The sequence below is a fragment of the Rhinoderma darwinii genome, chromosome 10 (genome assembly GCF_050947455.1).
Source record: "Rhinoderma darwinii isolate aRhiDar2 chromosome 10, aRhiDar2.hap1, whole genome shotgun sequence".
NCBI lineage: Eukaryota > Metazoa > Chordata > Amphibia > Anura > Rhinodermatidae > Rhinoderma > Rhinoderma darwinii.
This window is the reverse complement of record NC_134696.1, coordinates 4,446,597-4,472,652: the sequence shown is the minus strand read 5'-3', so window position 1 is coordinate 4,472,652 and position 26,056 is coordinate 4,446,597. Positions and strand designations below refer to the sequence as shown.

General features: G+C 43.7%; 2 protein-coding genes across 2 annotated transcripts; one reads left to right on the top strand and one right to left on the bottom strand.

The window, feature by feature from the left end:
- The first annotated feature begins 26 nt into the window (after positions 1–26).
- PANX3 (pannexin 3) lies at positions 27–5,566 on the top strand. Its single transcript, XM_075840621.1, has 5 exons — positions 27–496; positions 1,247–1,389; positions 2,300–2,514; positions 3,076–3,752; positions 5,242–5,566. Exons 1-5 carry the CDS (start codon positions 319–321, stop codon positions 5,268–5,270), a joined length of 1,242 nt encoding a protein of 413 aa, XP_075696736.1. The 5' UTR covers positions 27–318; the 3' UTR covers positions 5,271–5,566.
- A 910-nt stretch (positions 5,567–6,476) lies between these two features.
- On the bottom strand, positions 6,477–13,446 carry TBRG1 (transforming growth factor beta regulator 1). Its single transcript, XM_075839183.1, has 10 exons — positions 13,278–13,446; positions 12,849–12,985; positions 11,899–11,969; positions 10,851–11,059; positions 10,433–10,572; positions 10,113–10,259; positions 9,755–9,852; positions 8,496–8,606; positions 8,265–8,407; positions 6,477–6,946 (listed from the first exon to the last, which is right to left on the bottom strand). The coding sequence occupies exons 2-10, from the start codon at positions 12,978–12,980 to the stop codon at positions 6,795–6,797; spliced, it is 1,203 nt and encodes a 400-aa protein (XP_075695298.1). The 5' UTR covers positions 12,981–12,985; positions 13,278–13,446; the 3' UTR covers positions 6,477–6,794.
- Positions 13,447–26,056: the final 12,610 nt, after the last annotated feature.

Genomic DNA, 26,056 nt, shown 5'->3' with positions numbered 1-26,056 from the left:
ATCTCTATATAGAAGGGTGCGGGGATCTCGCCCCTGTAATTGTCGCCGGCCGGGGCCTCACATTTGCTGCAGCTTTACAGCCTCGTGGTCAGTAAATTATAAGCTGTCAGTAACCGGGAACATTTCTGGGTTATTTTTGCTCATCTTGTATTTTAATGAATAAAAGGATTTATTTTTGGAAAACTTCTCGTCAGTATTTAAACTCCTGGCACGTCAGCGGCCGCCGTCAGTCTGAGCCGGGTCCCTGGGATATTCGTGGGGGACGGAGTGAATATTTTGGGGATCTCTTCTTCATTTTTGCAGATTTTAGCCGACATCATGTCAATAGCAAACAGGGCGGCGGAGTACATGCTCTCAGATGCTTTACTGCCGGATGTCCCCCCAAATAAGAAAGGCCTCCGCCTGGAGTTACCCCTGGATCGTATCATTAAGTTGGTCTCTGTTGGTCTCCCCCTGCTACTGGTCTCATTGTCTTTTGCCCGGGAACTTTCTACAGGTAAGGACAGTGCGTGTGCAAATGGGTTGTAATTTCTGCTGTAAGATCCCCCTCCCCCTCACAGCTGCAGCTTCGTTACTGATGATATCCACAGGGTTTGCTTTATATCCTCTATTCATCTTATTTATTATCACTTCAGTTCTGTGTTCTCCCTTAATTCCACTCATCTGTCTCACCAGGACTGTTCATTTTGTGCTCCCGGTCGGTGAATAGAATGCCAGTACTGCAGTGAAGACTGACACTGGCAGAGTAGGAGAAAAATGAAACGGAATAACCACATAGATTTTAGGTGTGCAGAAAGCTGGGTGATAATTCCTATGGGCACTGACATGGTTGTGATAGCGCCCATCACCATGTAAAAGAATATATATAAGATTATCAATAAGTATAATAATTATTACAGGCTTCACAAAATTCAGGCTCAGATATTTAGAAGATTTCGTATTTACTTTAGAATCCTCTTCACAATGTTTTCCTTTAGAGATAAACTTCAGGTAATAATCACCACTAGAGGGCATCTTGCCAGTAAAATGGATGGACAGGATGGAAGAACATGACGACATTGTGACGGCCATTAATAAGAGCTACCCAGCCTAATAACAGACCCTAAATGGCGTATGCCTCTCCCCTCATCTTCCAGTGTAGGTCAGGCCTTAAAATGCAGCTTGTGTGTCCCATGTCTGCGTCTGTCGCGGGAATAAAGTTGTCACCGGGCCTCGGTATTATCACATGATCCTCCCTCTATTTCAGGGTCACAAATTATCTGCTTCCCTCCGAGTAATTACACTGAGAAACAAGTGCAGTTCGTGGACAAACACTGCTGGCAGTCGCTGACGCACCACGACTTCACCGCCGACGGGAAACTGGCGGTCACCGCCCTGTGGATCCATAAGGTAAGAGTCCATGAATGGGGGAGGGATGTCTATAGGTGTCATCACCCGCTAGAACCCGGCTCCAATCACCAGTGATCACTACGTCAGGAGTTGTCCCATGTAGAACTACAACCCCACCCATCCAAATACATCACGCCATGTTTTACAAGGTGGCGCACCGGCCGCTCTCCACGCTGGATAATAGAGCTGACCCCCTCCCTTCCCCTATAGGATCTATTAATAATATGGAAAGGGAACATGGAAAGGGAACCCCTTTAGACTCCGTTCACACAGCGGAAGTTTTGTCCGCCAAATTCCGCCTCTCAGTCATTACAATGATTTTTTCCTGCTTGATCTTTGGCGGATTTCGTCCGCTCCTCCCATTGAAGTCAATGGGAGGAGGAATCTTCCTGCCGACGGCTAAAATAATTCCGCGCCGGATTTTGCCGCCAGACCCGCCACGCAAAATCTTCTGTGTGAACAGGGCCTTACATGTTACAGCAGGTCCCTGGGGTGTGGACCTCCTCTACATCATATCATATTGTGACCATACCCATATGCGCCAATCATCGGCGTAGCTATATGGAGTGCAGAGGTAGCAGCCGCACCCAGATTCCGTATTATAAATGGCGCGTGGTGGGTGGGGGACCTGGTACAGATTCTGCATTAGGACCCAGGAGTTTTACGTTACGACTCTGCGGAAGTTTGGGGAGATGGAAAACGTGTATCAGTTGGAGGGATGAATGGCCGTCAATAGGGATAAAACGTAACCTCTAGACCCTAAACCCTGTGGGACTGGGACTCCTGCTCGCTACTATGTAACATCTGGCCGCTGCGGGACAAGCGGGTAGTGCCAGGGCTGGAGCCTGCAGGGTGCGGTGGGCACAAGGTTGAATACATGGCGTTCAGTTCCATTCTCTAATTTCACCAGGTGTTCCCGTTCACGTTGATGGTTGTCGCCGTGGTGATGTATATTCCGGTCGCGTTGTGGAAATACATTTCGAAGTCTGCGTTATACCCAGATCTCCTCTTTATCATCGACGAGCTCGACAAATCCTACAATCGATCCATTAAACTGGTGCAACATTTACTGAAGACCCACAGGACCTGCCCCGACCCGCAGCTGTTCTGGGAGGAGCTGAAAAGGTGCAGTGAGTACTCCGCCTCAGATACAATGTAACGGCAAATGTTATCATGTAACTCTATGGGAGCTGTATATATCTGTATGTAGTGAGCTCCCTCTAGTGGTGGCTGCAGACAGCAGCATGTTATCATGTAACTCTATGGGAGCTGTATATACCTGTATGTAGTGAGCTCCCCCTAGTGGTGACTGCAGGCAGAAGAATATTATCATGTAACTCTATGGGAGCTGTATATATCTGTATGTAGTGATCTCCCCCTAGTGGTGGCTGCAGACAGCAGCATGTTATCATGTAAGTCTATGGGAGCTGTATATATCTGTATGTAGCGAGCTCCCCCTAGTGGTGGCTGCAGGTAATCACAATGTTATCACGTAACTGTGTGAAGGCTAGCAGGGGATTTGGAGCTCTGTATCAGTAAAACAGTGCTCCCCTATACAGATATAATGAAATTACTCCGCAGTAGATCCTGAATCTATTCAGACAAACCACAGACCCTGGGGTTCACATGAAATCCTTTGCATGTATTGTCATTACGGAGACCTGATCAGAACCTTTTTGTTTCCAGCGCTCGCCACGTCCGATACTTCGAGTTTCCGCTGCTGGAGAAGTATCTGAGCTGCAAGCAGCGGTCACACTACATTGCGTTCACCTACATCGCGAGGAACCTGCTCCTCCTGCTCCTCATCCTCCTCACCTGCTTCTACCTCGGCTTCTTCCATCTCAACGTCTTCCACCAAGAAGAATTTACCTGTCGGGTGGCGGCGGGATTCCTCGTGTCGGAACCGGCCAGATCAGAATTCGTCAAGTGTAAATTAGTATCTGTGACGGTCTTCCAGGTGATCAGCGCGGTCCATGCGGCGCTTTACCTTCTCCTGCTGCCCGTCATCCTCTACAATCTCAGCAAACTCTTCCACTGGGACAAGCAATTCCTGAACGTCTACGAGATGCTCCCGGCCTTCGACCTCCTCACCAACAAGATGCTCGGCTGCCCCATCAACGACCTGAACGTCATCATCATGTTCCTCCGGGCCAACATCTCCGAGCTCAAGTCCTTCGGCCGCCTCAGTGTCCTGTGCACGCTCAAGAAAACCACCAGGAACAACCAGAAGATCGACACGGTGGTGGATTTCATGTCGCTGCTGGTGGGAATGGACGAAGATTACGGAACCCCCGACTTTGCATCGTGTGAGGAAAACATGGCGGCGAGTGAAGCCCAACCCACGTCAAAACCAAGCAGCTTTGGTAAGACTCACCGTACCCTCCTGAGAGTAGTACAGGAACATTCCTTTACTCCGGCATCTGATCATCTAGAAAGTCCGATAGTCCGGCACATAACTGAAAATCCTGTACTAAGGAATTATCTAAGGATCAGAACCCCCGGTCTTATATGTCCTATTACAGCATATGAACGTCGTAAAGTGGGGTTTGAGAATGGCTCTGGTGGGCCCGGCCTGTCCTCCATTACACGGTTGGCTATTCATATGAATGACCGGACTGTAATACTACAATTCCACCACAGCGGACGAAATACGTGGCAGGCCGTAGCTTTTACTTGGGAGGGAGATAGAGACACTTTGCTTTTGCATAACCATTGATTTCAATGGTGACGGATCTGGTGCCAATTGTTTCCGTTTGTCTCAGTTGTGCAGGGCTTCGTTGTTTTGACAGAATGAATAGCGCAGTCGACTACGGTATTGATTCCGCCAAAACGACGGAGCCCTGCACAAGTGAGACAGACGGAAACCATTGGCACCAGATCCGTCACCATTGAAATCAGTGGTTATGCAAATAGAAACCTATTGTTTGTGTCCGTCAGGGTCCAGTTCTGACGGAAAGCTCAGACGTAACGTCAGAACGGGACCATGACGCAGATGTGAACGAAGACTAAGAAGGGTCCCTTGACAATAAAATTACCCACAGCGATCAGCTGTGATCTGTGGGGAAACCTGGCAGTAAGTGTTCAGTTTCCCTGCAGCGCCACCACAGGAGAAATAAAATATTACACAGCTTCCATTCATATCAATGTGTTGTCTGTGTAATACAGGACAGAGACAGACAGAGAGACTATGTAACCGCTCTCCACTCTGACCAAAAGAGGAGGGTCCTGAACAGAGAACCCCCCCGCTATTAACCCCTTCCCACTCCTGGACGTACTATTAGGTCACGGTAAGTGCATCGTTCGCGCTCCATGATGGAACAGTACATCACGGGAGGATCAGCCGTCCTCCCCACACACACAGGAGCTGTGACAGATACTGTCTCGTACAGCAGTTGCCGCAGCTCTTACAGTGGGGACTGATCGTGGTGTCCCCGCTGATTAACCCCTTAGAAGCCGCGTTCAATAGCAATCGTGGCTTCTTAGGAGTTAAACCACCATCGACGGCCCGCTACATGATAGCCGGCGGGGACGGTTGCTTTGGCAAACGGAGGCCTAATAATGACCTAACAAAGTCAGGACCCACTATGCTTGCTGTCCGCGAGTAGCTGAAGGAGAACAGAGCTGCACGCGGTGCCATTTTCCCATCAAAACTACTTACACCTCGGCGGAACCTGATGGACCATATTGCAAGTGAATGGGATCCGCCGGTCTGCGTTGTGCGTCGGATCCGACAAAACAGGGAACGGAGATTATATATGTTTTGTGTTTTATGGTGGACGCGCTTTTTCCACATTAACGTTACTATGACAACACTGGGGGTATCCTTGACAAATAATTTTCCATTTTTTCCAGAAATGGTTAAAAACGAGGCCAGAAAATAGAAGATGTGTCCCGGAGGAGGAAAGCCGCATTCCAGTCTACGTGTTCTCTGTGAACAATCAACCCCATCATCTTCTTATAGGATCAGCCTGGTTGGACATGATCTTCCTCTTTTCTATGAGGAAAAATATGGAGCTCAGGGGTCCCGGGGACGGGTATCGCTCATCATGTGACCCTGCGGCCGGTGAGACACCCACCTGTCTATAATCACCCGAGAAAGTGTCCCCGTAAAGCACTAATTATATTTAAAGGGCCAGTGTCCAGTCTTATGTAAATTGTATAATAAAAAGTTCTGCAACTTTGTAATAAATCTTTGTTTCAATGATTTGCATGATCTCTGCTTGCTGTCAGAGAATGGGAACATTCATGGTTTACCATCCAGAGGCTTGAAACCCTTCCTGACCAAATACTTCCCATGACTGAGAGTTTGTTAAAAGTGTAGACAATGTTCTGTGGGCTAAACACAGCACAAATCTCTCTGCGACATCTCTCACCTGCACTAATACAATGTAACGTGCAGGACTAGGTCAGGGTGGGTTTTCAGCCTCTAAATTTAAATAAGAATATTTTTTTAGTCACAGCAAGCAGAGATCTTGAAAAGTTATGCAACATCCCAATATAATTTGGACAATTCCTTTTTGTTAGAAGGATCGCCTGACAATGACCTGATCACCTGGAAACCCAGCGGCACGTGTTCAGTTCTGCTGCAGCGCCGCCACAGGGGAAATCAAGCATTACACAGTTCACATTGAAATCTACAGGTTGTCTCTAATGGATGCGCCGGGTCCTCCAGAGGAAGAGACGCTGTTTGTAGCTCCTCTCCAGACGACCCCTTTAGAGAAGACTGGACAATTCTTTTAAAGGGTAACTAAACTTTTAAAAAACTTTTGACATGTCAGAAGTTTTGATCAGTGGGGGGTCCTTGCGCGGAGACCTGAACTGATCGCTAAAAGGAAGCAGCAGAAGTGCGGTGTGGATTTGTTTCTGATCGATTTTCTTCAGAGAGGTGTATGGGCTTAATATAAAGTCTAAGTTCTTACGCCGCTCGCTCGGCTTTCTGAGGAAACGAAGCGGCACAGCGCACACCCGACCGCTTCTGATGCTTCGTTTTAGCGATCGGTGGGGGTCTCTGAACTCAGACCCCCATCGATCAAAACGACGGACATATCAATATGAAAATGTTTCGTTACACCTTAACAGAAGTAGAAGACGTTTACACGGTTATTCCATCATTCACTAAACCTTGTGATCCGGAGACACGATCATTAATGTAAAACGTTGTCATGAGGAGCAAAAAAAAAAAAAAAGTTCCGCCTAATGAGTAATGACAATAGGAACCTTCGAGTTTTCTTAAATTTCTATTTCACAATATAAAAATAAAACCTCAATAACACAGGACATGACTGACGTGGAGCACAAACTGTACACGACACACTGGAACGACACCGCTCTGTATATACAGAGATGAGGCGCGTGTCCCTACATTCATCATACGTACGGCTATACGGGACAGACATCTCCAGCTGTCACTCTGGAGAGGCCGGCGGACTGTACTGGTTGGCAGAGGAAGATTTCAGGTGCTGCAGGTCCCGGGAGAGCTGAGACGTGGACAGGAACATCTCTTGATAGGTGGAGATATAATCGTGTGCGGCGTGAATGTCCGGGAGATCCAGCGATCCTGACGGAATACAGAAAACGGGGAATACATTAGAAATAGACGCAGCTGAGCGGACACTTCCTGCAACTTATGGATTTGTTGAAATTTGCAGCAAAAAGACTGAGATTAAAGGCCCTTTTACACCGGCCAATGATCGGGCAACGAGCCTTCATATGATCGCTCGTCCCCGATCACTGCCCTGCGTAAACGCTCGTTCATCGGCTGATTGTATCGTTTATGTAGCGCTAAATATTATCGTTGTCGGCAGCGCATCTTGGTGTGTAAACAGGGAGACGCGCTGCCGACATGATAACAATGTAGGGGCATAGGAGTAACGAGTTCTCGTCCCCATAAATAGATCATGGTGAAAGGAGCAAACGAGCGCCGATCAATGTGCTGTGTCATTGATCGGCGATCGTTTACACGGCCCATGTAAGTGGACCCTAATCGTGTCTCCCCATCTCACTAGAAAATCCAATTTGTAGTTTTTATATATAAAAAGTTGTGATCATGGGGGGGGGGGGAGGAAGGTTTCTGTATTCTACATCATTCCATTAGAGGACCGATCACCTCTCATGTTACCCATTGGGGGAGGGGGTGTGTCCCTATACAGACTGACAATGTCCAATCAATGCTGCCAGGGACTGTAGGGACACACCCATTTGACGAGGAAAGGTCAAATAATTCACACATTTCTAGGAGGAATAACAGAGGAATTGCCCATTGTAAAGTTCTAAGCAAATACGTTCCAGAACCGTTACTTCACGGAGAATAGCTTATAATAGACATGTCAGGAGTGGCGGCCGGTCCTCTTTAAGGAACAGTCAGCCTCACCGTAGCCTGAAATGGCTGATAACAGCGAGCGATCTCTTGTATTTACCTGCACAGCAGAGGAGACAGACTGCGGGTGTAGTGTCACAGTTCTCAGATTAGCTGCAGATTTCCCCAAGCCGAATATCTCCAGCAAAACTCCAGCACATGGCACGTGAATGAAGTATCCCCAAATCCCATGTACACACGACGCAGAAAAAAAGAATCTGCACGGATTTGAGAGCTCGCCGCACATTAGAGAATCGCCAGCACGAGCGGTCAGATTATTTCCGGTTTGATCCATTGCTATGCAGAGTAGTAACAGACGCAGATATCAGGTCAGCTCTGCTGCATGTGCACAAGGCCCTAAACCCGACCAGCAGTCCCTGAATATTATATACAATCAGGACGAGGTGGCAAGCCGCAGCACATCGCACCAGCGGAATTCTGTCCCGTGTAGGATCTGTGTACAAATAGTCAAAAAGGGGGAAACGGTGGCCAGACCGGGAAGACGAAGCGCGGCCATTACCTGTGAGGACATGGTCTGGTTTCATCTCTGTGAAGAATTGTCTCCGAAAGGCCTCGAAGTTTATGGCCGGACTGTTCTCCGACATCTCCTGAGCCACCGGCCCGTCCCCGGGCTTCCACACCTCAAACCTCACCCACTCGTAACTGGAATATAGAGGGGAGCGGTTACTGGCCGGACAGAACGGATTTATATACTGCGATGATGCTGCTATATGGACACTGCCGGCCGCACCTTACACATTTCCGAGCTCCCGGACAGCTCTGTATTAAGTTCTGAATAGTGGGGTGCGTGAACCCGAAGAAGTATTCGCCTGCGTTCTCCTGAGCCGTGACAATCTGGCCTCTGGGGGAAAAAAAAAAGAAGCAATAATTGTGAAAGCTGCTTTGGATGTGACTAGAGCAAATGATGCGATGTAAACCTAGGAGCAGCTTATCAGATTATTAGGGTTTTGTCATTTCATTTTTGGGCTCTTGGGAAAGTATTTTCCATGCAAGCGACAGAAAATAACCCCGGGACGGTTCACCTTGCTGATCTCTGTAGAAATGACATGAAGACCCGGCTCCTTCAACTTGATTGGTTTAAACAGGATCATGTGATGGCAAGACGCTGCCCATTAGGAATACATTTAAAGCGCACCTCCACACCGCACCACAGGTGTCATCTACATAGAATGTTGAACAACTTCCCTCTAGTTGCTGATCTGCATGTCATGGTTTATACTCTGGTCACAACCAGAGCTGCGTTCGCAATTCTCCACATTACTGAAGGATTCATATTTACAGTCAGTATGTTCAGATTCACACGAACCTACGCAACTCAATGGGGCTATTCAGACATCAGTGATTATTTACGCGTGTTTGCGTTGCGTGAAGTAAATGAGTGCGTGAAAATCACGGACAGCAGACGTGCGTCATCTGTGTGCTGTCCATGATTCACGCACAGGTTGCTAAAGAAATGCAGAAAAAAAACAATATATATGAAAAAAAAAAAAAAAAAGTGCAGCAACAATGACAAAAAACGAATGGCACACGGAACGCACACCGATGCCACACGGAATTGTAACGCAGGAAAAACTCTGCATTTTTTGCGGATGCAAAATGGACACGTTCGTGTGAATCTAACCTAAAATTGTGAATACAGCTTTGGATGTGACGATGTAATTCGACGCACTGCATTGTGGGATTTGTATTTTTTATCACTTTAGTTAATGTACAGTCCCTGGTGTAAAGACTACAGCGCTACTACAATGCACCACAGCAGAAACTGCAGAGACGCTCAACCAGAAAGTGTGGGGGATGGGCACATGCAAGATGTCAGCTCCTGCAGCCGGAGATTTAACAGGAAAGCAGCAACATTGTGAATACTGCTCCGGATGTGACTAGAGTGTTAAATGTGATAAAAAAAATGGCTGCACCCCCTATGGAAATTTGTAACTTTCTTGTGTGCCTGAAAGTGAATTGAAAAATCAATAACCGGACGGCTCCTCTCACCGTTTTGCCCCGATATTCTTGAGGAGAGCGGCGTGACACTCTGCAGCGGAGTTGGCAATTATGGAATTCTGAGGATCATCTTCCGGAACAATCTCAAACTGCGACAAGAGAAAATCTATCAGCACCGGACAGTAGAGTGCAGCAAAATCACCTGTCCTTACTATAATGTAAGTCCACTCTCCATGTTTCAACTTCTTACTGAGCCTGTGCTTATACACAGCAGCCAAACAAAACAAGCAGAGCTGCAGTGTAAAGCATGGGGGAGTGACCAAGGCAGGAACAGAAAATGCAGCAAATGCTTTATGCTGATGTTTCTTTTTTTTTTAACCCATGGACCTCACCCAGCAGGAATCGTTACCTTGGGTCCACACCAGCCGTCTTTTATCTGACACGTATACAGACACTTCTGTTCAGGGCTCCTCATACTGACGTAAATTCTTGTGCTGCAGAAGCCGACCGGATAAATGGCGGTCTTGTCATGAAAGCTGCTGCGGTCGGATACAATCTGTGGAAGAAATGTCAGATATCAGAGCATTAAAAAAAAAAAATTTTTTTTTTTTTGTCCAACTAGGACTCTCAGCAGCCTGTGGCTGTCAGGGCATGCTGGGAGTTGTAGTACCAGTTGCCGAGAACCTTAGATGAAAGATTTCTGCTGCCGTCTCTGACGACTTTCCTCACCTCCCCCAGACTGTAAACCGTCAAACCATCCAATTCAATGGGGAACACGGGCCGCCCGCAGGGGTCCAGGAGAATGGGCTGCACCCATCTGCGCGCCGCACCTTCACCCACTTTCTTCCTCTTGGATAATTTCTTCATAACTGCAAAGAGGACAAACCTGGTCCTTGAGAACGGTCCTCATCGATCTGTTCTCCACATCAGGACACTCATCTCCTGAAATGCTCTGTGCTGCTGAAGGACACTGTTCCTTCTACTATGTAACGGAGTCTGTGACCTACCAAAATATCAGAACACTCCTTCACCTAAATACTCTGTGCTGCTGTCATCCATTTGGAACACACTTATCTATACTATGTAGATCAATAAATGGGCCTGACGTGTGCAGTGCAGGGGACACACAGTGTAACGTGCTCCTTGCCTTCTGCTTTGTTTTCTTTCCCCCTTTCCCTACGATCTTTCTTCATCTTTTTCCCTGCTCCGTCATCCACCACGCTGGTCAGGCTCATCTCCAGGTTCCCGTCACTCAGTCCGGACATGTCAAAGCCGAGAGATAAACCGGAGCTGTGAGTCCCGGCCGGGTCATCCTCACTCAGCGCCTGGAGCTGCAGGAGCCTTTTTAATAGAAACCTGGAATATAAAATAAAAGTTCAATAATTATATATGCAGAAAATATCCAACATCTGATAATCCAGAACATCTGATAATCCAGAACATCTGATAATCCGGCTCTTGTTTCCAGCACAGAACTGTAAAATAACGTGGAATTTCAGAAGTGAAGAAGCAGAAGACGGAGCAGGGGGAGCCGGCAAGGAGCGCAGCAGACTTTGTGGTAACGTTTTATTTTGGGCTCCTGAACTTCCTTGAAGGTTTTCTGTTCTTACAATTTGGAGATTTAGAAGGGTAGTCCAGGATTACAAAAACATCCAGAAACAGCGCCACTCCTGTCCAGAGGTTATGTCTGGTATTGCAGCTCAGATTAATCGAAGTGTATAGTGCTAAACTGCAATACCAGATACAACCTATGGACAGCCGTGGCGCTGTTTCTTCAAGAGAGCAGCCATATTTTTTCTATCATGTAAAATATCCTTTTAGCCCTTGATTGCAAAAATATATGGAATACCTTTAAAATGTAAACGCTTGGCATTATATTAAATTGGGCTGAGGGTTCGGCTTGGTCCCTTTTTTCAGATAAAACACATACTATGGTGAGATTATCTTGGAAAAGGGACCAGCCCGGTCCAGAAACACGTGGATGATCTGTGCACCTTTGTGACGCTTATCCTCCGTGGAGTGAATCTCCTTCATTAGATCAGCAGCGCCAATTATCTGCCACTTTCTAAATTTTTGGATAAATCTTCCTTAAAATGATTGGAATGGCATCATCTGCCGTTGTACGACACACGGGGGCGCGCCGCTGACACACGGGGGCCCGCCGCTGACACACGGGGGCGCCGCTGACACTTTACCTCCTCTCTTCCTTTGCTCCGGTAAATTTGCTTTCGATCCGAGCGATTTCATCACACAGAGCCGCGTTCTCCTGAAAAGCACAGAAGACGTAACACGAACGTACAGGACAATTCATTACTTGGTGCTAAAATCCACAATAGACATAAATCCTCCTGTCAAGGGGTCACTAAATGTAATAGAAAGGTCTTAGTTATATCAGTTCCTCGGAAAGCTGGGTGACAACAAATATGGCCGCCATTACGAGTCTCATGGGCTAATACTCAGATTTCTTTAAAGGTTTATTCCCATCTCAGACATTTGTGGAATAACCCCGGAAATTGCCATAAATGTCTGATAGACGCGGCTCCCGCCTCCCTATTCATCCTCCGCCCGGCTGCCGTCATCCAGCTTTCCCCGAGTCAGATACAACGATGATACTTTACATACAGCAGGGGAGCGACTACAGATCCCGCAGGGTCATCATTCATCTTTTTTACTGTTTGAAATGGTAAATGAGCAATTATGATGTCATCGTCACCTGTGTCTTTGCATAATTTGAGGCATTTGCCATTCAGGGGTCTGGGAAAGCTGAGTGACAACAAATTCCCCAGTCAACAGAACTCCTCCACTTTCCTTCTCCAATCAACGGTTTCTATTAGGCCCTATATTTAGCTTTATTGTTTTCTAGGGACTGTCACTCAGCTTTTCGAGACTCCTGAATAGCAAATGGTCTCCGTTCACCAGAAATACATCACCATCTGCCGTATAGCTGCATAACTGTGGATATCTGCTGTTCAGGACTCTGGGAAAGCTGGATGACAAACTCTATGGGAGCTGAAAAGGTGATGGTCACCCAGCTTTCCCAGGAACAGAAATACCAGATATGCAGAATTCTTAACAACTCGACAGGACGACTCGGGGACTACGGCGGGGGATGTTTTTAGTCCTCGTAGACGTTATTCTTACTCACGAAGATCATCGCCTTCGCCATCCGCCTGAGTCGCAGGCACTTGAGCCGGTATTTCTCCTTGTGACTCCTCTTCTTGGTCTTCATCTTGGTCTCGTGGTACGAGGAATGAGAGGAGGAGAACGCCGGATTCATCCCTCCTGGGCGGAAAAGCAGAAATATATTATAACATGAAGGACTGAGGCTCTGAAGCGGACGTGGAACTACAACTCCCTGCATGACAGGAATGATGGGAGTCTGGGAAAGCTGCGATGGCGGACATATTGGCGATCACCCAGCTTTCCCAGAAACAGCTGAATAGAAAGAGCAGAGGCGCGACTCCTGCAATATTATAACGCACTTCTAGACGGAGAGCGACAGGTTTCACTACGTGACGCGCACATATAACGTAACGATGATTATAATATATTACAAGACGCCATCTTTACTCACCCCAGGAAACGAGATCACTGCTGGAGGACCAGCGATAGGACAGGCTGCTCTGTACTGACTTACAGGCACCTCTATGGTGAGCAGGAAAATAGTAGATGATCTTTATGGGCTAAAGGACCTTTGAGGATGTCATGAGCATGTGACCAGCTATGGGAGGAGTCAGGGTAATTGACTGAGGGACCTTTGATGATGCCATGAGCATGTGACCAGCTATGGGAGGAGTCAGGCTAGAATCCAGTGGGCTGAAGGACCTTTGATGATGTCATGACCATGTGACCAGTCACATGTATCTCGTCTGTCGTATATAAAGCTGGCCAGAGCCTAGAAATTAGAATTTGCCGCTTGATGTACGCATTGTTAACCCCTTAGTGACCAGCCTAGTTTAGACGGTAATGACCAAGCTATGTGTTACGTTTTTCCATCGTCTCATTCAAAGAACTTTTTTATTTTTGCGTCGACATCGCTGTATAAGGTCTTGTTTTTTGCGGTACAAGTTGTATTTTTTAATAGCACCATTTTGGGGTACATATCATTTATTGATTGACTTTTATTTCGGGGGGGATAGAAAAAAAAAACCAGCAATTTCGCCACTTCTTTTATGCGTCCTAAATTGACACCGTTTACCGTGTGGTATAAATAACACAATAACTTTATTCAGCGGGTCGTTACGATTGCGACGATACCAAATTGATATGGTTTTCTTACGTTTTACTACTTTTACACGGTAAAAACGCTTTTTTTTTTTCTAAATTTGTGTTTTTGTGTCTCCGTATTTGAAGAGTCTGAACTTTTTTATTTTTCCGCCGATGCAGCTGCATGAGGGCTTCTTTTTTTTCTGCGGGACGACTTGTAGTTTTTATTGGTACGTGAAACTTTTTTTATGACAAATTCTTTGTTGACATTTTTCAAAAGTAAACAAGATTATTGAATTGTACAAAAGCAGAAAATCATAAAAGCGCAGGAGGGCAAACCCAATGTAAACATATACATATAAAGTGCACCGGATACAGAATTATATAGGCAAACATTGTCAAATGGTAATATAACTAACATAGAGAAATCACAGGGACAAAGGCACGTTGTTTTCAACATATAAAACATACAATCCCTGCCCAAGGACTTGGAAGTTTACAAGCGAAACCTAAAAAGCTTCCAGCAGGTCCCGATCAGTCTATGGAGGAAGCTGCGGATGATTGACAGCCATTCGGGACCATTTCTAAGCGAGTACCTGTGGGTCATGTCGTCTTGTTGAAATGAAATCTTCCATAACACAGTTATACTGAACCTTACGTATCATTTCTACTCTGTTAGGACTACAAGTACTTTTCCATCTCTGAGTAATACTCGTTCTTGCCACGGTCAACACATGAGCCGGAACATGTGACTTTTTGATCAATTTTTCACTTTTTTTGAACAGAAAACAGAAATTCATTGTTTTTTATTTTCGCCGAGTGGGTTAGATAATGTAATAGCTTTATAGTCGGGGTCGTTACGGATGTTGCGATACCAAATATGTGTAACTTTTAAACGTTTTTTTTTTTTTTTCATAATGAAGCATAAGGGGAAAAGTGTGTTTTTTCATTTTTTTTTACTTTGGATTTTTATTTATTTCTTAAACTTTTTTTGAACTTTTTTATTCGTCCCACTAGGGGACTTTACTGTGCGATCATCTGATCGCTTTTACAATACACTGCAATACTTCTGTACTGCCTGTCTGTGTAAAACTGGCAGGCATTAACTAGAGGCCGACGTATTACCTACAAAATACCGCCAATTACAAAACATAAAAAGGGGTCTCACAAAAAGAAGTAGACGACCTACACACAGCCAGAGAAAGAGCCCAAAACCTTGATGCGCGTTTCGCCTAGGAAAAGGACCGGCTTCGTCAGGAGGCTAATTCATACTAAAAACCGAGTGGTTTATATAGGGAAAATTGATAAAAGTTCACCTGTGTGTGGCGACAAATCGGTGCGAATGTGGACATGATGCATAGACCACAGCCCCGGAGCGCCACGGGTGCCACAGGAAGTGACGTGAACGAAAGTGGCACCCGAGGATGCATCGCACATTCACGTCTGCGTCTGAAACACAGGAAATATGCCCCCTAGTGGAGAATGTGACGAATACAACAAGTTGATGCCCAAGAACATTGTCAGATAGCTGAAAGAACTATTGATAGATCAACAGAGCTGTGATCCAAAAAATACATCGATCATAAAATATGCATCAAAATATCTCAGAGACGTAAATATATAGATATGGAGAAGTATATCAGTCCATTAATAACAAAATAGTCATATCAATTGATCAAATGAAAATGACATATATAATATTAGTATATACCCCATCTTTAATAATGACATATATACCCATCAAGTCTCAAAATCTAGATCTACACCTACCAAAAGGTATAAAAACACAAATATCCAAGAACATTGATCTATATTGTGTTAAATATTGAGAGTAACATATATTAGTGTAGAAATATATATCTATATATAGATGCAAAAATAAATACATAAAAAATATATTAGAAGCTAAAAAGTGGTCATAAAGCAAAATATATAATTATATGTACCAAAAAACACAAAGAAATAGTGAAAAAAGGGGCAAATATAAATAAAAGTGATAAATACAAGTCCATGCCAAAAAGAAAATTAAGAATGCAAAAAGTGCATATAATAAAGACGCGGAGACAAAAAGTGTTAACCCCTTGGAGACACAGACAGTTTTGGCCTATTTTTTAAAATCTGACATGTGTCACTCTATGTGGTAATAAATCTATCCAAGCGATTTTGAAATTGTTTTCTCGTGACACATTGTACTTTATGTTAGTGAAAAAATTTGATCAATAAATTCAATATTTATTTGTGAGAAACTACAAAATGTAGAGAAAATTTGCAAAAATTAGCATTTTTCTCAATTTAAATGTATCTGCTTGGAGAACAGATAGTAATACCACACAAAATAGTTACTAGTTTACATCCCCATATGTCTACTTTATATTTGCATAGTTTTTTTTAACATTCTTTTATTTTTCTAGGACGTTACAAGACTTAGAACATAAACAGCAATTTCTCAAATTTTCATGAAAATTTCAGTATTTTTTCAGGGACCAGTTCAGTGCTGAAGTGGCTTTGAGGGCCTCATATATTAGAAAGTTCCCATAAATCACCTCATTTTGAAAACGGCACCCCTCAAAGTATTCAAAACAGCATTCAGAAAGTGTTTTAACCCTTTAGGTGTTTCACAGGAATTAAAGCAAAGTAGAGGGGAAATTTAAAAATTTCATTTTTTTTGCCAAAATTAATTTGCAATAAAAAAAATTCTGTAACACAAAAGGTTTTACCCGAGAAACACAACCTGGAGATCTAAAACTGATCTTCCAGAGCGCTTCCAACAAATCTCCTTATTCGCAGACCTCTCCCCTGCCGCCCTCTCCAGAAGAAGAGAATTTGCAGCATTCACTAAAGTTTTGAGAGATCACAGCATCTCTTATAAGTGGGGACACCCCGTGAAACTGATCATCATGCACAATGGCAATACTCATGTTGTTCTCGATCCGAAAGATGCTGCCGTTTTTCCGGCAAAATGGTCCCTTTACCAGCCACAAGATGGAGACAGATCTCGTCCTAAGAAAAAACCTCCTCCAACTCTTGCTCAGGAATGGATAAAATCGAAGGACGGCCGACATCCTCGGGACGCTACGTGATTACGGGACTTAAGGTCTCTCAGGTATCACCTCCTCCTACGGATAAGTTTCTCTCCGTTCCTTTGAATCTTACCGTTTACTTTCGCAGCTTATGTTTGACTTCCTCCTCGTGTCAAGTCCCTTTTTTACATATATAAAATAAATGAACTTCCTTCTGCTTCATTCTCCGGATTGAGCGCGCCGGAGCTCCTTCTGCCTTTATTTGCTACTTCTCGCTCTCCCTGTTGTTTGGAACCACCCTCCATTTTTCGGTTGCTTCGCCTGTGGTTTCCCATCAGTTCATTTTGATGCTGGACTGTCATTTTCTGCTATATCGTATAGTGCTTGTTTATTTTATTATGTTCTGTATTACTGTTTTACATGGTTTTTTTTTAATTTTCTTTTCATTCAATGTGATAAGATGGTCAAAATTCATGAATCCGGATGCGTTTTGTGCTCTTACTCTAAATTTCTATACCTAAGGCTTAACTCAACCCCTCTATGGATGTATAAATGGTGTTTAACCCCTTCGTGCACCCGGACGTGCTATTACATCCGGGCGCGGGGGGTGTTTGGAGCGCGCTCCATATACTGCGGGGGTCGGCTGTATTTTACAGCGGACACCAGGGACTAACAGCTGGGAGCAGCGATTGAGCTGTTTCTGGCTGTTTAACCCCTCAAATGATGCGGTCAATCACGACCGCAGCATCTGAGGCTTTGAAAAGAGGGGGCAGCCCCCTCCGACAGCTCATTGCACCCCCCCCCAGAGTTTGGGGGGGTGATGACGGTTGTTTGGCAGCCCAGGGGCCTAATGAAGGACCCCAGGGCTGCCTTAACTCAACGGATGCCTGTAAAAATGACTGGTTCAAGTCCCCTAAGTGTGTGGAAAAAAGTTTTTAGTATGGAAGAAATAAATAAATATTAAAAGTTCAAAAAAAAAAAACTTTTCCCGTTTTCCCCCTAAAGTAATGTTAAAAAAAAAAAAAAAAGTCAACAAAATTTGTATCGCTGCGTCCGTAAAAGTCTGAACTATTACAATATAGCTTTATTTAACACGCACGGTGAACGCCGTAAAAAATAAAAGTGTAAAACGCCAAAATCGCTGTTTTTTGGTCAACTTAGCTCTAAAAAAATATAAGAAAAAGTAATCAAAAAGTTCTACTTATCAAAATATGGTACCGAAATAAATCTCGTTTTATTAAATTAACCATTGAAGGGGCCGCTGATCTAAGTCCATTGTTGTTGGGTGGTGATTTTAATATAGTCTCTAGTACTGGATAAAAGTTTCTCCGCCAACCCTGGCAAAGAACCTGGTTTACGAGATTTACTATTTAGGGATAACCTGTTTGATTTCACGTATTACTCCCCGCCTCGTAATATTTATTCACGTCTAGACTTTCTTAACTGACAAATGGCGTCTTCAACGGATATCGAAAAGCCCATATTGATATAATTACATGGTCAGACCGTGCGCCTATCTCATTAACCATACAGGAATCCCTCAACCTCACCCCCACCTCCCCTTGGAGATTAAATAACTCCCTCTTAACCCCTTCAGGACTGAGCCTGTTTTGCCCTTGTGGAGGCAGCCGATTTTTTCAAATCTGACGTGTCACTTTATGTGGTAATAACTTGGGAATGCTTTTACCCATCCAAGCGATTCTGAGATTGTTTTCTCATGACACATTGTACTTTATGTTAGTGGAAAAATGTGATCAATACATTCAGTATTTGTTTGTGAAAAACACCAAACTTTAGAGAAAATTTGCAAAATTAGCATTTTTCTAAATTTAAGTGTATCTGCTTGTAAAACAGATAGTAAAACCACACAAAATAGTCACTAATTAACATCCCCCATATGTCTACTTTATGTTTGCATCGTTTTTTGAATCTCCTTTTATTTTTCTAGGACGTTACAAGGCTTAGAACTTTAGCAGCAATTTCTCACATTTTCAAGAAAATTTCCAAAACACATTTTTATAGGGACCCGTTCAGTTGTGAAGTGGCTTTTAGGGCCTTATATAATAGAAACCCCCATAAGTCACCCAATTTTAAAAACTTCACCCCTCAAAGTTGTCAAAACAGCATTCAGAAAATATCTTAACCCTTTAGGTGTTTCACAGGAATTAAAGAAAAGTAGAGGTGAAATTTACACATTTCTTTTTTTGGCAGAAAATCCATTTTAATTCATTTTTTTCTGTAACACAGAAGATTTTACCCAAGAAACGCAATTCAATATTGTCAGGATTCTGGAGTTTTTACAAATATCCCACGTGTGGCTCTAGTTTCCTAATGGACAAACACCGGCCTCAGAAGCAAAGGAGCACCTAGAGGATTTTGGGGCCTCCTTTTTATTAGAATATATTTTAGGCACCATGTCAGGTTTGAAGAGGTCTTGTGGGGCCAAAACAGTGGAAACACCCCAAAAAAGACACCCTTTTGCAAACTACACCCCTCAAGGAATTTATCTAGGGGTATAGTGAGCATTTTAACCCCACAGGTTTTTTGCTGAATTTAGTGGAATTAGTCCGTAAAAATGAAAATTGAAAGTTTTTCCAATAAAATGTAGAAATGATGCATTTTTACAAGGAATAAAGAAGAAAATGCGCCCCAACATTTGTAAAGCAATTTCTCCTGATTACGGCAATACCCCACATGTCGTAATGAACGGCTGTTTGGACACACGGCGGGGCTCAGAAGGGAAGGAGCGCCATTTGGCTCTTGGAGCTCAAGTTTGCTGGATTGGTTTTCGGGTGCCATGTCGCATTTGCAAAGCCCCTGAGGTACCAAAACAGTGGAAACCCCCCAGAAGTGACCCCATTTTGGAAACTACAGCCCTAAAAATAATTTGTCTAGGGGTATAGTGAGCATTTTGATCCCATAGGTTTTTTGCTGAATTTAGTGGAATTAGGCCGTGAGAACTTCGATTGTTTTTACTTCTTTTTTTACGGTGTTCACCGTGCGGTATAAATGACATATTTTATTTATTCTGTGGGTCGATGCGATTACGGCGATACCATATGTATATAGGCTTTTTATGTTATGTTATAAACTCACGGTTTTAAAAAAAATTATTTCGTTTTGGTGTCGCCATATTCTAAGAGCCACAACTTTTTTAATTTTCTATCAGGAAAGCTGTGTGAGGGCTTGTTTTTTGTGGAACAAACTGTTTTTATTGGTACCATTTTTGGGTACATGCGACTTTTTGATCCCTATTTATTCAATTTTTTGGGAGATGAAGTGACTAAAAATAGCGATTCCAGAATCATTTTTAAATTTTTTTATGGCGGTCACCGTGCGGGATAAGTTACATTATATTTCTATAGTTCAGGCTGTTACGGACGCAGCGATACCAATTATGCATAGTTTATTTTTATTTATTTTTTTACTTTTTTTCTAATAATTAAGATCTTTATAAGGGAAAATGGGCGATTTTTAATTTTATTATTTTGAAATTTTACTTTTTTACTTTTGTACATATTTTTGTAACTTTTTTTAAACTTTTTTTTTTTTTAGTCCCACTAGGGACTTGAAGATCCAATTGTTGGATCGTTGTTATAATACCCTGCAATACTTATGTATTGTAAGGTATTATACCTGTCAGTTTCACACTGACAGGCGGCGTATTACCTAATCGCTTTCCATAGATGGCAGACTGGAGGTCTTTGTTAGGCTTCCGGTTGCCATAGCAACAATCGGCCCCCACAATTACGTAGCGGGGTGCCGATGTTGTCATAACAACTTAAATGCATTTAAGGGGTTAATTGGCGGGGATCACCACTGTGATTCAACCCAGTACTAAAGCTGCTACGGGCTGCAGGTACAAGGACCAGCGCTGCAGCCTGTTTATCTACGTGGGGTGGTCGGGAAGGGGTTAAACAAGGCAGAGCTTCAATCTCAAATAAACAAAGAATTATCTGAATTTTTCGAACTCAACGACAATAATGAAACTTCCGATTCCACAGTTTGGTGCACCCACAAAGCCAACGCTAGAGGCCTATTTCTAAAGTTAGCGAATCATGAAAAAAAGCTGCGGAATAAGAAATTCTCTGAACTCCTCTCCAACGTCAAACGGTTGGAGGATGAACATAAACAAAACCCTTTAAACTCCACTTTTATAGAGTTGAAAAAAATCTCGCCACCGCCTTTATTTATACATGCAAAACGGTTACGAACTGAATGTTAGAAAGGCAAAAATTTCATTTTACTGGCAAAGTAACAGGGCCTCGAAAATGCTGGCGAATAAAATCAAATATATGGAGGCTTCATCCAGAATCCCGTTTTTATATGATTCCACACAAAATAAGATTCTGAATCCACAAAAAATCTCAGAATCTTTCTCAAATTATTAGAGTTCCCTTTACAATTTAGCTGCGAGTCAGGATTGTCCTCAACCAAATAGCGAGTCCATTGATACTTTTCTCGATGACGTCCCTCTCCCTCACTTCACCCCTGATCAAAAAGCCATTTTAAACAAGGAACTCTCCTGGTCCCGACAGACTTACAGACGAGTCCTTCACAAATCCTTCCCGGCGTTGATAGCCCCTTATTTACTCAAAACCTTTCGCCAAATCTCATTCCGGAACCTGTCCTCATGAAATGCTTCATGCCCTGATTATTATTCTACCAAAACCAGGTTAGTCACCGGATCTTCCAGCTAATTTTCGCCCGATCTCATTACTGTCACGATGCGGGGTGTGGACCCACTGGGCCGTACCATGTAGCGGGATGGCAGCTGGCCAAACAGGTAAAGTACAGAGTTCAATAGTTCAGTGAGGATACCTAAGGCAACGTAGACAGTAGCGAGGCAAGCACGTCCTGGACCAGGCGGCCAGAAGACGTCAGGTGAGGCGTAGCAAATCAAATGTAGACTGTAGCACAGCATGGCACTAGAACTGGGTAGCACGGAAACAGGATACGGGATACAGGAACAAGGTACACTGGGAAACTGGAAGACACTGGGAGACCATTAGCACGACAAACTATGGGTATCGAACAACGCTCTGGCAAAGAGCAAGAGGGCAGAGCCCTTTTTATAGCCCAGGGTATCCTGGGCTAGATTGCAGACTTCCTGCAAAATGCACGCACTGGCCCTTTAAGACCGTGCACGCGCGGGCGCGTGCGCCTTCTGGAGACAGTCTCATAGTCCGGAAGTGAGTGCCGGCGCTTCACAGGAGGACGACGCTGCACAGAGGTAAGATGTCCTTGGCCACGGCCGTCGAGGTTTAAGGCAGAACGACGGACCGTGGCCATAGACGTTACAATTACTTAACACATTTGAAAACTCTAAGCTCGCTTGGTTGACATTTTACCTCCTTTAATAAAAAATGATCAGGTGGGTTTCATAAAAGGCCGTCAAACCTTGAACGGAACAAGGAGATTTCTGGACATTATTGAAGCGGTGGAGACTTCTCGGACCCCTTCTCTGCTTCTCTCTTTGGATGCGGAGAAGGCGTTCGACAGGGTCCACTGGGGTTACTTGGAATATACTTTTTGAAAAAATTTGGCTTTGATGGTTTCTTCCTATCTGCGGTCATGTCTTTATATTCCGATCCCAGTGCTTCGGTCTAGACTTCAGGTTTCCTATCATGACCTTTCCAAATGGCACGAGGCAGGGTTGTCCAATGTCACCATTAATATTCGCAATGCTGATGGAACTCTTTGCGGAACACATTAGAAAATCTTAGACTTTATCAGGGATCTCAGTCGGGACTTATGAACATCTCATTAGTCTTTTTGAAGATGATGTATTAATAGCCTTAACTAACACTGAACCCTCCCTTCCCTCGGGTATGGATATCATACATAAATTTAGCTGTGCCTCTTATTATAAAATTAACATTTCTCATTCTCAAATCCTTAATTAAGGATTGAAACATTCCATTAAAAAAGAACTCTGTCACACGTCCGGCTTTGCCTGGGATAAAAACTTCCGCCCCTATTTGGGAATAAAACTCACTTTCCCCATTTCAAATTTATTTGATCTCAACTACGGTCGCCCTCCTAGATAATATCGGAACAGACATTAACATTTTTAAAACTCAGGGTGTTTCATGGATGGGGAGGATCGCTTCGTTTAGGATGGTGATACTACCGAAAATCTTGTATGTGTTCAGGAACATTCCCATTTTCTTGCCTAGGTCTTATCTTAACAAACTTCAATCGATTGTACAAAAATTCATATGGGGTAAGACGAGACCCAGAGTTAAGTCTAACATTTTACACTCAACCCATCGTGAAGGGGCTTAAACTCTCCCTCTGTTCTCCACTATTACAGAGCGGTGATCCTGGACCAAATGAGATCACTGGCCAAAAGATGGATCTAAATTGTGGGTGGATATTGGACTTCATTTCTTAAACAACCGTCTTTTCAGGCATCATTTAATTGCATCCACAACTTTTAGAACAATTTTTAACCCCCCTCTCGTAACTTTACTCGCGATCTCTCTGGGTTGGAATCTAATCTCTCGGAGAGATGACCTCTTTAAATTTGACTTATATTTGGAATCACTAGAGGTCTAGTAGTGGCAATACCTGGGTTACGTCTCTCCCTTTGGAAGGCGAGGGGTATTGTTAGGGTAGGAATGCTTTGGGAAAGTGGCCATTTAGTATCTTTTCCGTTTCTAAACGCCACGTATAATGTTCCACACACGGAATTCTTTACATTTTTGCAAGTCCGACATCTGCCGCATGGTTTATCTCCCCCTTCTCTTCCGGTAGTACCTAGCCTTTTCAATGTTTGGTTACAGGCTCCCCGCCCTGGTAAAAAAGGCATTTCCAGATGCTATCAGCTGATAAAACAGGAAAAGGTCGACCCAATTTCTCATTTAAAAGAAATAAGGGGAACGTGATCTGAAATGACAAATATCAGCGGACCATTGATCATCATCCTTCAACTCTATTATTAAAACTTCACAATGTCTTTCACATTTGGAGAACTCTAGGCATTTTTTTTAATCATTGGTACCGCACCCCAGTGAAACTTCCAAAAAATGTGTCCTAGGTTTTCTTCTATTTGCTGTGCTGATGTACAGAAAAAACAGAGTCTCCAAGGGCGCTGCTGCACTAGGAAGGCAATAGGCATGAAAGGTATGTGATATACAAGATGATTTATTGAAAACAAAGGCTACGCGTTTCAATGCCGCATCGGCATCTTCATCAGGCCATGATGCCGGTGCGGCATTGAAACGCGTAGCCTTTGTTTTCAATAAATCATCTTGCATATCACATACCTTTCATGCCTATTGCCTTCCTAGTGCAGCAGCGCCCTTGGAGACTCTGTTTTTTCTGTACATCAGCATATCTTCTGCGCTTTTCCTTGGAACACCGGCACTGAAGTCCTGGCAGCAGCAGCAACTATTCTCTCAACTGTCCGCTGTCCTCTTATCCTAGGTGAGCACCTATTTGGATTTTTGGATATTGTACCTCTATTGCCCGGGTAATCTACACTATGTGGCGCTGTGTTTTCTATTTCCTATCTTCTATTTGCTGGAAATGTAAGGCATCGGAGGGAACTTACCTCTATCTATGGTGGGAATGTCCCGTAGTCAATGCCCTTTGGCTTGGATTGTTTAAACTATTATCCAGACTAAGGTTCACTTATCACCAGACCCAGCCCTGGCGTCATTAAGTTTGGGCCTAGAACTATTTCCTAATGACCATGTCACACTCCTTAATTACAGCTAAGCTGAAAATTGCTCAACACTGGAATGACGACTGCCAACCAACACTGAGAATGATGTATAAATGATAACTGTTGGCATGAGCTCACCAATGCCGGCGTCAACTGCAATCGTTCTGTACTAATATCTAGATGGGGTTCTGGCTCGGTAGCCCACACAATACTATTCCCCTTTCTTGTTTCTAGATATTCTCGTAACTCTTCTGGATTAGTCCCCCTCCTCTTCCTCGTTCCAGGTTCTATTCTCTGCTGATACCAACCAAAAGAGTTATTTATGTAGGCGAATATCTCTCTTTATCCGTATAGATTTCCATCTGGGCTCATCTATACTTTGCTTCTCATTGACCATCATTGTATTTCCATTGACTCCTTTTCTTATGTAATGTATTATTGGAATGTTCTTGCCATACTTTGTATTTGATATATGTTTTAAATAAAAATTTTATGGAAAAATAAATAAATAAAAAGAAAGATGACAACGTCTCCGCACATCTCTGCAGATAGACGTCGACAAATCTGCAAATATTTTCACAAAGACCACCAATCCCCAAGACTGTGGGTCGGCCTGGGGGACTGACATGGTCCTTGTGAACTTTAGGCAACAGATAGAGAGTAGGTTTTACAGGGAAATCGACTACACGTCCCTCCCTCAGTTTAGAAGTAATGATACGTTCATCTACTGCCCATTGCAACAACAGATCAAGCTCGCACTTAGACCCTGTTCACATGGAGTTTTTTTTATATGTTTTTGGACGTGGAAACTGTGTCGGAAAATTTGCCAAAAAACGGCCGAAAATGACTCCCATTGATTTCAATGGGAGGCGGTGGCATTTTTTTTCCAGCGAGTGGTACTACCGGCTCGAGGGAGAGAAAAGTGACATGCCCTACATTTGAGCATTTACATCTCTGACCTCCCATTGACATCCGAGAAAGCGTTCTTCGCTGCGTTTTTGCCCACGGGGCTCAATGGCTGCTGGCAAAAAACGTGGTAAATGGCATGCAGGCAGATCAAAATCTTCCTCAAAATTCCAGACGGAATTCCAGCCTTAAACTGTAGTGTGGGATCACAAGGCAATTTGCGATAACAATGTTGCACATTCAATTAGCGAAATGCGTCTCGTTCATACATCTGTGTCGCCAGATCACAACATTCCCGCCCTTATCAGGTTAAATAACGACATCCTTGAGATTTTTCATTTGTTGAATAGCCTGTCTTTGATTAAAAGTGAGATTAGAATGAAATCTTCGATCGGAGATACATTCCAAATCTCTCTTGACTAGTTTAAAGAAAATTTCGACAGGTGGACATAATGAAAAGGGGGGAAAATGTTGTGAACGGCGGTGCAGACGCATGGGCAATCTAGGGTCTAATTTTTCTTCTTGCTCATCAAGTAATGAGACAAGATC